At 37.8% G+C, this 12,756-nt stretch overlaps 2 protein-coding genes across 2 annotated transcripts; both read right to left on the reverse strand.

Moving 5' to 3' along the window:
• Positions 1-1,900: 1,900 nt before the first annotated feature.
• Positions 1,901-4,134, reverse strand: LOC140808608 (pollen receptor-like kinase 4). Its single transcript, XM_073165722.1, has 2 exons — positions 2,756-4,134; positions 1,901-2,658 (listed from the first exon to the last, which is right to left on the reverse strand). Exons 1-2 carry the CDS (start codon positions 3,987-3,989, stop codon positions 1,979-1,981), a joined length of 1,914 nt encoding a protein of 637 aa, XP_073021823.1. The 5' UTR covers positions 3,990-4,134; the 3' UTR covers positions 1,901-1,978.
• Positions 4,135-5,679: 1,545 nt separating this feature from the next.
• On the reverse strand, positions 5,680-7,262 carry LOC140808609 (uncharacterized). Its single transcript, XM_073165723.1, has one exon. It carries the CDS (start codon positions 7,160-7,162, stop codon positions 5,882-5,884), a length of 1,281 nt encoding a protein of 426 aa, XP_073021824.1. The 5' UTR covers positions 7,163-7,262; the 3' UTR covers positions 5,680-5,881.
• Between the last annotated feature and the right edge of the window lie 5,494 nt (positions 7,263-12,756).

The following is a 12,756-nucleotide window of genomic DNA, read 5'->3' on the forward strand; positions in this document are numbered from 1 at the left end:
AAAAAAAGATGCAACTTTTTGATATTAATAGTACATATCAAATCTTTTAAGTACTCATCAACTGCACAGTCTCATAACTGAACTGTTTTGGAATCCCTTTGCTTCCGGTGTGATATCGGTTCATTCATGTTCCCTTCGCTTAAAAGCCTGCCATGAGCCGTTCATTGTCCGTGCAACCTCATGGCACCGACGATCACCTCCTGCCCTCTTTGGCCTGGGGCCTCACATGTCTACTAGATTCCGCTTGGTTCGTCCCTAAACCACACCGCAATAGGAGATGCCGGCTCTGATACCAATTGTAGGACTGAGTGCTTGCCGCTTTACCAGAAGTTATAGTTGGTGGTAACGGTGCAAATCAAATATTTTAAACCGCATAGCAGCTCAAGCACCATGGTTCGATCGCTCTTCCAGCATGGACAATTATTTCACCCGAAAAAATGCGTAGCCGGAAAACAAAACAAGATATCATTCAAAAGTTCACCTCCTAGCAGATCTGATAAAATTCTAGATCTAGTGCACTCAGATTTATGTGGTCCGATGCCATTTTCGCTCGGAGGAGAGAGCTGTGTAACTCTTATTGATGATTATTCTCGGAAAATTTGGGTGTGGACACTCAAAACCAAAGACAAATTAGCGGAAAAAATCAACAATTTTCTAAACTTGGTTGAACGGCAAACAAACATAAAACTCAAATGTATTCGAACATATAATGAAAGAGAATACATTAGATCAATTGATGACATATAAAAAAAATAACGGAATCAGACACCAAAAAACACCACCAAAGACACCACAACTCAACGGATTAAATGAGAGGGTTTTTGGAGGAATTAATTTTGTGTAAAATCAGTACAAGTTGTTATGTGACAGTAAGAATGCAATTCATCTTGGAAAGAATCCTTCAATGTATCCAAAATCTAATCATATTGATGTTCGCTATCATTTGATACATGAAGTATTGGAGAAGAAGTTTTTAAAGCTTGAGAAGATTCACACATATGAAAATGAATCTGGTATGATGACTAAGACATTTCCGAAATGGAAGTTGGAATGTTGTAGAGCTGTTACATGACGGATTGAATTCACAAAATGTGCTTGAATGAGAGAATTTCTAAACATCAAGTCAACAAATTTGAATTCAAGGCACATATTTTTTGTTAGTAAAAAATGGTGAGTTTAATTATATAAGAAATGATGTTTTAATTTTTGTTTTCTTCTATAAACTTCACCTATAAATACCATTCATTCTCCATTTCAAAATCATACCAAAACACAAAATAATCTCATCTATAATCACAAGTGTAGAAGTAGAATAAAAGATTTAGTGTGAGATTTCTTCAGGAGTATTTATCCCTGAAAGGAATAAGATTAGTTAAGAGAAAGTAAGTGTTAAAATAAGAGTATTATGAGTGAAATACCTAAAGATATTTAAAGTTGGCGTAGCCCTATCTTGATGTGAATCTCGTTTATGATATTCCGCCGCGATGTTACCATCGTTTATTTCCCTGATATCCAAACAGAAACATCGATATATTTTGACAACCAAGGAGCTGTACAATTTATGAAGAATCCAGTTTACCACGAGAGAATTGAGCATATAGACGTGATACTAGATGCGGTGTCGCGAGGAATGGTGACAAAAAGGAAGATTGACATTGAAAATATTGATGATATGTTAACAAAGGTGGTGACTAGAGCGCAGTTTCAAAATTGCTTGTCCTTGATTAAAGCGGGAAGGGCTCCTTGGACAAGATGAGATTAAAACTGTTTGGTGCCTTATTGTTTCTTCGAAGAGAAAAAGAAAGACGATTTTCGTAAATATAAAATTTATTCATACGAAACATTAATGATAAAATAGAAATATGTAATTATAATGTTTCAAGCAGAACATGAGATTTCCTTATTGTTTCCAAAAGGCAAAACAAAATTATTACAACTTTTAAATAAAAATAAAAAATTAAAACAAATTAAAAATATATTATCTCCGATCCTCTTCAGATACTTGCGACGGAGGCACCGAGTAGGAATCATCCGTCAGCGATCTCTCCAACGACGAGTACGAGTACTCCTCGTCCGAATCTCCGGCCACCTTGATCTTCTCCACCTCCGCCGCCACCTGACCGATATCCGGCCGCTTCTCCGGTGACTTTTCGCAGCATCTAATCGCTATCCGCATCAGCTTCAGCATCCCCTGGTTCGCCCCTCTCTGCACAGCGATCTCAGCGTCGAAAATCTCGGCCGTCCATTCCTCGCGCACGGCGCGGTGGACCCACGCGCAGAGGTCCACGCCGTCGATTCCCGGAGCGGCACAATGTGCCGGAACCCTCCCAGTGAGAAGCTCGAGGAGCAGACTGCCGTAGCTCCAGACGTCGGATTTCTTGGATACTCTTTTGTGGGATAGGTACTCGGGGCATTTGTAGGCGACCATACGCTGTGCGGCGATCGGTAGTGCGATCAGGGAGGTGAGGCCGTAGTCGGAGACAAGGATCTCGTCGTTTTCGTTGAGGAGAACGTTGGTGGATTTCAGGTTACCGTGAGGAACCGTTGTCTGCGATCTGGTGTTCTGGTGCAGGTACTCAAGAACTCTAGCAACGCCGCGTGCGACTGCAAGTCTTGAACTCCACCCGAACGGGACTCGGTCGCGGGATCCTCTTCCTCCTGTAGATAATTTCAGTTGGAAGAAAAATTGAACTTTTTTTCAACCCCATCACATTGTGGTCACTAATGAAGACTAGTTTGGATGGACATTACATACCATGGAGGCGATTGTAGACGTTCCCATTTGCTGCAAATCTGTATAGAAACAGCTTCTCATCCTTGGAATGGTAATAAGCTAGAAGCGGCAACAAATTCGGGTGTTTCTGATCCGCGATTGCTTTCACTTGTCTGACAAATTCTTCACCGCTCAAAGGTTTCAAATCCATTAACCTTTTAACAACTACGGCTTCCCCAATTTCAAGATTGGCTTTATAACAATTCCCAAAGTTTCCTTTTCCTAATCCTTCTGCTGAAGCTTTCAGCAGATCATCAAGCTCGAACCTTGTCACGTCATTCTCCATGAATACAAGCTTCCCCCTGTTTCCTTCGTGTAGTTTCTTTTCCAGGGATCGGGCTATAATTGTGCTGTCGTGTTCTTCATCTTTATGAGGATTCTTGATCTTCAGTTCTTTTTTGAGTTTCTTGTATTTCTTGTAGTATATGATGAAGAGGAACAGAAAGACTACTAGAACGATCACATCAGCCACCACTAATATGGCCACGAAATGTGAACTGTTGTCACTATTGTTGTTTGCATCTGAATTCTCACTTTTTGATTCACCAGATAGGTTGTCACTGGTGCTGCAAAATGTTTGAGTTGGAGGGCCACACAGATTTGGATTGCCCGCGTAGGAGGAAAGGTTAAACGATTGAAGGGTTTCGGTATCCGGGATTGATCCAGAAAGATTGTTGTTAGAAACCCTAAATGTTTTTAAGGATGATTGGTTGAGACCTGGAATCGGACCTGTCAAATTGTTGTCCTGCAGCTGGAGGGATTCCAGAGAATTCAGATTCACGACAGATGGTGGGATTTCTCCAAGAAACCTATTGCCTGACAAATCGATGATTCTCAACTTCAGATTATATGAAAAATCCATCAGATTCCCGGATATGGAGTTCCCCTTGAAGCTGAGACTTGTCAGTTCAGTAAGATTGGCTAATGAATCTTTCTTGATTTCTCCTGCAAGCCACATATGTTCCAAACTTACACTGGTGATTCGACCATTGATGCACTGGACACCATACCAATATGGCGTGTCATTCATATAACACATGATGCCTGTCCAATTTCCATCAAGAAACGAGTTTTTGAATCCTTGTTTGAGTGATAAAAGAGCATCCCTCTCGTACCCAAGGAAACCACCTCCAGGGCCGTCTTCTGCTATCGATTGTTCAGGTAAAATCCAGAGGGCTGCGAGGGAAAGTAAACTGAAGAAAATGTTGGCTTTCATGGTGAAAAGTTGTTCGAAATTGGTTGTAATGGTGATTTAGGGAGTGATATAGTGACTGGTTGTTTCGAGTGAGAGCAAATATTCCTTTGGGATTCTAGGACAGCTATGAGTTCACTTAGTGTAAAAGAACAAGAAAATTGGAAACATTAATGTTGTAATTTTAGGCTGAGGATACAAAGAGTTTTGCATGTACTGTTATAACGTATCTAGCCTGTCTTCTGGTAGTTTTAGTTATTTTCACCTAGTTGTTCAACGCAGATGTTAAATTGTCTTAAAAACTCCCAAATCATGAAATTTAAAGAACGCCAAGTATGAAACAACTGCAACTCTTTCTTGGAAAAAAAATATTATTTTCATAAAACTCAGCAAACAAAGCACTTTATCAGATAGGTGACTCAATATCTCAATCACTCTAAAGACATGGTCTTAACAATTGATCCGAAACACAACATAGTCTAAATTCTAAAATGAACCAAATTATCATATTGTATAAAGTGGAGGCCAACTTAGAGCTAATGAAGATGAAAATTCGGATTCCCATGCACAGAAGAAGGCAAAACAGACTGGGATTTCAACATCGTTGGACCTTGAACATATCTCAACCTTTACACAGTAAAAACAGTGAGCCCGCTAAACACGCATTTGTTGTTACAATCCTACATAGATGACATTCTTTGGCTAATATCCAAGTAAAGGAATGCATCGGAGATCACATTCCATCTAAAAAAGGAGAAACCTTTTAGCCTTTAAAAAGGAGCAACCTTTTGGCAATGGCTGTGTCTAGGAACAAGAGTCAGAATCAAACAATGCCGTTCGAGATATCATTGAATAAAATCACGACCCGTAGAATGGGGGCGGCGAGCACTAATTTCAGAATTCAGAGACAACAAAATAGAGTGTTCAAGTGCCAACCACATCTAGTGTTCAATCCACTGGAATATACAGCTACTGTAATCCATAACTCTACTTGTGACAAATAGACAGCATCGTGATTATTGCAGTAAGAAGACAATCAGTTTTAGATAAATCAAATTGCTCCCAAAAAAAGGCCCATCATTTTCTATGTGGATTCCATCACCTTCATATTCCTTATCTGAATCTGCTTACCATTGTATATGATAAACAATCCATGCTAAGTTTCGGTATCCTTCGTTCGGCTTTATACAGGTCCTACACATGGAATCATTCAAGGCAATCGTCCAATCCATAAAAAACAAAAGAAAAAGCAAGAAAGACCGGCAACACCATATCATAATCGTTCAAGGACGGATTAAAACTAAAAGAAATCACTAGCCAAGAGGAAGTATGTTGATCTTAGTTTACTATCGGGTATCTAACAAACTAAGCTACAATATCCGAAAGAAACCGAGAAGAAATCAAATTCTTAGCACTACATAAACTTGCATAACTTCAAGAAGCATTCATTCAACGTAAAACAACAATAATAAACTATGCACACGGAACTTCGATTAAGAAAACTTATAAAGAAAAGCAACTTTTGTTCAAATAAACTAAGACAGATCATATTAATAGTTGTTCATAATCTTACATCACTTCGCAGACATCTAACACTTCAAGTTGATCAAATTATCAGCACTTCATAAACTTCCACAGCTTCAAGAAACATCCATCGCTTCAACTTAAATCAGCAAGAAGACACGATCCATAAGTAACTTCAATCAAGAAAACATATAAAAAAGCAACTTTCTTTCAAATAAAGTAATACAGATCATATTAATAATTGCTGGTAATTTTACACAACTTCGCGGGTGTCATCACTTCAAGTTGATAAATTTCGAAATACAAATGGTAACTCCTATTTATAACTATAATCATAAGCTACAACAGAACCACACATTCTCGCAAAAAGAGCCAGACACGAGATATCATCATCACTTTGAAACTAAAAGTATCTCCGGCTTCTTAGCCTTACTGGGTGTGTTGGCATTCGAACTGGTAGAATTCGCCGCAGCGGCCGCTGCAGTTGCTGCCTTGGCTGCCTCGCGTGCCCTCTTATCAAGCTGAATCAAACTCCGAGTAGCCAAAATTGCTTGCGGAACCAACTCATGAGAAGCTCTAGCATAGAACCGCCGAACCGCCGCTGATGCAGAATCCTTCACCTCGTCCACATTCAGTGGCCCCAACAGACAGTGCCCCAGGACCCTCAGAATTGGTTGCAACAACTCCCAGGGCAGTGGAATTCTTGCATCCATTTCCGCGAATTCGGCTGCACTGCCGTCCTTAATAACTAAATCTCTAACTCTTCCGGTCATTTTTTCCATCTCATCGGTCTCTTCCTTAATATCACTCCCCAACCCATCATCATATTCACTCCCCCCATTATTTTCTACCATACTTTCAGGTTTTCTGTCGAATTCCGAGGTACAAGGGCAATCATTCCCAGCCCAAACAGTCGCGAATTTACAGAAATCCACCTTTGACCAACTGGGCATCTGCGAGATCTGCTGGTAATAACAATCAAGAGCAACACCAACAATGCAGGCACGCTTAGTCGATTTAACCGCGATCTGCGGTTCCAAAGGAGGGGACAGTACCCCAATCAAAGGCTTCCTTGACTTTGAATTCGAGTTCGAAGATTTAACGGGATTGCGAGGGGAGTGATACAGGGTAGGCTGAGACAGATCGGGGATGGAAACAGTCAAAGGCTTGCCGTTACGTGCTTTGGTTTCAGATGAATAAAGGGCTAAAAGTACGGCCTCGAAGCCGGAGAGAGAGACTAAATTATCGGAGATGGGGTGGTGGATGCGGTGAAGGTAGACGGAAGAGATAAGAGGGAGGTACGAGAGGACAACGAGACGAAGATCGGGGTCGCCGGAGAGGTATGTATCGTAGAGCCAGTGGCAGAGGGGGTCGTCGCCGGATCCGGAAGAGGGGGAGGAGAGAGCGGCGGAAACGGAGGAGTAGGCCGCAGCGGAGAGGAGGAGAGATCTAGCCGGGCGGTCGGTGTCAGCGAGGGACGAGAGGTGATCGTCGGAGTCAGAAGGTAGAAGGGAGGCGAGAAGTTGGATGCGGGAGCGGGCTTTGGAGATGGATTCCCACCAAGAGTGCATAGGGTCGGAGGAGTGGCCGTTCTGGGCTACGGGGTTGGCGTGGTGGTGATCGGAGGAAGAGGCGGCGGAGGAGGGGCTGGCACCGGGGAGGTGGAAGTCCATGACGGTGGAGGGAGACAACGGCGTCAGGCTCCTCCGGTGGCGCTTAATCGGCACGAGTTTGGTCGTGCTGAAGTGAATCGGAATTTATTTGTATATCCTTGGTTATTGGATAAAACTATTCTTTTTATAAATTATATTAATTTTTTATTCTATTTGTAAAAATTCGAAATTGTATAATTAAATTTTAAAATTTTCAATCATCACATTTATAATTTTATTTCAAAATTTCGTTTACCAATTTGATTCCAAAACAAATAAATTTTTATATATATTTTTAAAAATATGATGAAATCTACAAACATAATTTTACAAAAAATAATTTAATTAATGTATACTAGTATTTAAATAGAATTTTTACCACGAGATTTTGCTAGCGTGTTACACCCGCAAAGTACTGATTTAAATATGAATATTAGATAAAAGATATGAAAACTCTAATTTTTAAAATATAAAACTACGTCAATTTTTTATTTGGCAATAATTGAATATTGTATTTCAGTTGGCAAATGTTTGAATTCTTTGAATTTTGCCAAAATTTGTGTTGTGAGACGAATCTTTTATTTGGGTCATCCATGAAAAAAATATTATTTTTTATGATAAAAATATTATTTTTTATGGAGAATATCAGTAGGCTTGACATATCTTATAGATAAAGATTCGTGAGACGTATCACAAGACACCCTGAAACTAATACAAAACAATGAAATCACATCAAAGAACCTCAATAATTTCTATTAATATTGAAATCAAATGAGATAATATGAGCATGCAACACAATATCAATAGTTTATATTGCAATATCTTTGAAACATAAATTAATTATAGGATTATTGAAAAAAAAATGTAAGAACACTTGAAATCGAAAAACAAAATTCCCTGAATTGTAAGAACACTTGCAAATCGAAATAAGAAGGCATAAAATTATACAAGTTCATACATAAAAAAAAAAAATAATAAATTGAAGGTTGATTGCAATGAAGTGTTTGCCAAAAAAGAGAGGAGAAAATGAAACACAATATTAATATAAATATATTTATTGGATAAGAACATTACTAAGGCATAGTTGATAGTAATACCGAAAATGATAAGAATCCAATATCTTTGAGATTTAAAAATCAAAATAATATCCATATGTTTAATTAGACAGTTTATAAAATAAATAGGATTAGGATTTATAATTTGGGATTTGAAACAATTAAAAAAATAATAATTTCGTTTTTATTTCATTATATTATTTATTTTTATATAACAAATTGTACACCACCATATTCTGTCTCCGTCTCCAATGGAAAACTCACTTTAGGACCCTGGTGTTTTTAAATTATTTGATTTTATTACATTCTACAAATTTATTGTGGGGACCCGGACGCTAATCATGTTCTTAATCATCATTGGTACTAATTAATAAATTATATTAAACATGGTCTAAATTTTATTTTTTTAAAAATAATGCGGAACGTAGTGACATAAAAACATATATACATCTCAGTATATAAAAGTACAAATCATGTATCACATACATTTATTCAACTAAGGTTTAACAGCTAATATCAAGTGTTCAACCCTATCTCTAATCCAAGTCCGGAATCTCCACTCTAATCACGATCTCTCTTCATCTCCTCAACCCTGAATCTGTCCCACCTGTTGTCATGTACACATACAGACAAGACAACAGCCGGATAACTCCGGTGAGAATAAATCCCAGTATAAATCAACGAAACATGTAATCATATAAACAAATATACAGCATGTAACAGGTAACAACAATATGTATCAAAATCTGAAACATAATCAATCATAGACTGTCGATAATGCTCGTAACTCTACAATTCAGACTAGACTCAATCTTAGTCTAGGGATCCCGATTTCTAGAAGTTGGCATTCCATATTGATCAACAGTAATAGAAGAATTTCTTATTTTATCCACATCGATATAGTATCGATCACCAGTAATAGAAGGAGCTCTGATTCTATCCACATCGACATAGTATCGATCACCAGTAATAGAAGAAACTCCGGTTCTATCCACATCGATATGACATCGATAATCAGTAATAAAAGAATTTATAATTCTATCCACATCGATACGGCACCGATCACCAGTAATAGAAGAAGCTACAATTCTATCCACATCGATAGACAATCCTCCAGTGACAGACTTTGGCACAATCGCCAATACACTATCTTATGACATCGTGCAATGTGCCCGTGGCGATCCCGCCACTATCAGGCACTTATGTCATAAGACTACTCTTCTAATACCTGCTATCTATAAATCAAGAGAACAAGTACATCAATCGAATCAATGCAATAAAGTAAAGTATGTGATTTAGGGAAACTCAAGTCTAAACCGACTCCAGTCGATCTCCCAATACCACATTGACTTATACCTTTCTCTTCTCGGTCTGATGAAGACGAAGTCTCATATCCCAATCTGTCCATATCTAAATGTCCAGTTGTAGCCTGTGTCGGTAGGGACACAGTACCGAAGTCGGATTCAAAATCAGACGGCCGGATTTTGCACAATCGCGATCCTAAGCTTCACGGGAGTAATTTTCCAAAGTTTCCTTCGTTCCCTTCTTTTTTTCATTGCTTATATATATATATATATATATATATATATATATATATATATATATATATATATATATATATATACACACGTTACATGCATGAAGGCAAGTGGCGCACTCCTTCACATAACACGTCTCGCGCATATGCGCGACACAACCCGCGCATATGCGCGAGACCTACGGGTCTCGGCAAGGACAATTTTAACAACTCACGCATATGCGCGCTTTATCTCGCGCATATGCGCCAAAGTTTCTGGACGGGTCGCGCATATGCATGCCTTATCTCGCGCATGTGCGCCGATGATTCTGTAATTCTCGCGCATATGTGCCGGTCTGGTGGTGCATATGCGCCGAGCTCATGCCTCACCAAAATTTGCATCTACTTCTTCGTCTCTTCCGGTCCGATACAGTGCGTATACAATCAACTTAATTATCAAAAAAACAAGTCTGATTATGATAACCGAATTCTCGGGCCTTACATTTCTCCCCCTCTTAGATCGGAGTTCGTCCTCGAACTCGCAAATAATCAATTCAGATATATCAGAATAAATGTATACAAGAGGTAAATCAGAAACTCGTCACAATGAATCAATTCTGAAATCTCAACCTTATATCAGATTCTGTCTTTCAGGTAGTCTCGTAGACATACTGACAATCTTACTATGTTTTCAACAACAGAATAATCTTTGTTTTCTTCTGAATCAGTTTTTTTTTCTTGCTCTATCTCTGACTGTATCAGATCTTATCTCAGATATCTTTGAGACATTATCCTTATACACAGGAAATTTACAGTTCTCATTGTACCATGTGTCGTCTGTAGCTATCCCAATACTCATCTGATGTTTCTCATTGTACCCGAATGCACAAAGTGACAATGCTTCGTTTTCACTAGTGCTAACATCCAACACTACGGCTCTATAAATAACTTCCCAGATCTGGATAGTATAGAAAAGAGTTCGTGGTATATTCTGCCACAAGTACAAAATCAAGCAAAATCATAATCTGATATACTCTACTTCGGCATTCTGGTTACTCTGACCACTTCTCTGACATCAATCTGTGTCATTTGGTCGTGTTTGTACGTTATCTGGTACAAACTATTATATATAGATTGAACAATCTGTCAATCATAATCACATTCCATCACACTCTTGAAAAATTGTGATAGTTTCGTTACAAACTCTATAGAAATGTACTCCCATTCCTATTCAGATCTATAAAAAATCTGCAATAAATCTCTTGCTTTCTGTCTTTCTTTCTATTTTCATTTGTCGGCAACTTAGATATCTCAGTACAAATTCTGCCACATCTATTCTCATTTGTTTCTATCAAAACATTTTCTGCTATCAGAATACATGTTGAATCGATTATTGGGCATTTCTGACCATATCTGTCATTTCAATTCGAAATATATGGTACGACCAAATCAGTTAATAATATAAATTAAAGAAAAATACCTACCTGATATTAGGTTCTGACTATCGTATCAAATTCCGTTGTACAATTCTGAAACATTTGACATCACAAGATAATCATTCTCATATAGTAAAATCACATATCTGTCACTCTGATCGATGCTCTGCTCTGATTATCGAAATTAAGTTCTGAACATTCTAGTTAAATCTCTGAACTGCCGTAATTCTCGAATTCAACTCTGATTCGTTTGAATAATCTGTTTCAAACACTGACTTAGAATAACGGTACTATCAAATCAGATTCACCATATCAATAATCTATACTGATCTAGTGAGTTCAGTAAACTCATAAAACAACAATTTCTAGCAATATTGTCAATTCTGACTAATCAATCACATCTTCATGTCGTTCTGATCAACTGCTATATCTCATCTGCAAATATAATATGCCCCCAAACAATATAAGCTGTCTCAAATACTGTTTCAGAACAATAACCATACTCAAGCAGATACAAAACAACAATCGTATAAGATAATCTGCCAACTCAGACCAAAAATATATTTCTGACATTTCTGACATTTCTGAAATTTCTGATCTTTCTGATATCGGTATTATTCTCAATCACTGATCATGATCTCAACTGTGTCAAAATCAATCGGTTTACTAACTTCAGATATCGCATATTCCGAATACAATCTGTTTCAAGCAGGATTCATATCTGAATAATTTCTGTATACAATAATAACAGTTTTCAGAGTATTCAATACAATCTTCAGATATTTGATTCAATCAATCAGATGCTGCAAGTATATCAAAATATCATAGATACAACAAGCATGAAATCAACAGAATATCTCTGAACATACTGAAACATGCCAAAGAGAAACACTAAATCAGATGTAACTCCTGGTCGGTACTCTTCTACTGATCTTTCAATTCATTCAGTGTCATTCTGTACATCCAATGTCATTCTGTGCTGAATTCTAAAGCACAATCAGTACCTGATCTCAATTCAATTCTGAAATCTATCCTTCTGATATAAAGCAAATCTGAAATCTTATCTGGGCAAACCTCAGCCAACTCGTACATCATTGGCATATCTGCCAATGCTAGACTCGATTTCAGTACGTCTACTGTATACATAAGGATGCCATCTGCTCTTTTCTGTAACAATCGAGTCATAGACAACACAAATATCAAAGGAATTCTAGATCTAGAATCCTTACCGCAGAATTCCTACTCATCAGTCTTATCTAGTATGAGTCCTATATTTTTCTGAAATGAATCTACAATAGTTCTGTACTTGTTCAGCATATTAATGACAATAATGCGATCAAATCATAAACACAAGTACATCATAATCTAACTCGACCTCATTCTCATCTTACTGTAGTATACAATATTTCACAAAAATCTATGATATCAATCTTTCTTTCCCAAAAAGTAAAGGAATTAATACTACAGTACAAACAGACTCAACAGATACAACATGTATCAATGCAATTCATTCAAAATTACTCATAACAAATGCATTAGTATATATCAATACATATGCAACATAATCATAAAGTAACAGTACCTGCCACTATATCATCAAGTGCCTCC

This window comes from Primulina eburnea, chromosome 13 (assembly GCF_022965805.1).
Source record: "Primulina eburnea isolate SZY01 chromosome 13, ASM2296580v1, whole genome shotgun sequence".
Classification (NCBI taxonomy): domain Eukaryota; kingdom Viridiplantae; phylum Streptophyta; class Magnoliopsida; order Lamiales; family Gesneriaceae; genus Primulina; species Primulina eburnea.

Bases quoted from the DNA above. Each gene is read 5' to 3' on its own strand.
- LOC140808609 (XM_073165723.1), bottom strand. From the start codon at position 7,162: ATGGACTTCCACCTCCCCGGTGCCAGCCCCTCCTCCGCCGCCTCTTCC.
- LOC140808608 (XM_073165722.1), bottom strand. From the start codon at position 3,989: ATGAAAGCCAACATTTTCTTCAGTTTACTTTCCCTCGCAGCCCTCTGG. The intron at 2,659-2,755 runs GTATGTAATGTC...AATTATCTACAG, and splicing joins CGTCTACAATCGCCTCCATG to GAGGAAGAGGATCCCGCGAC.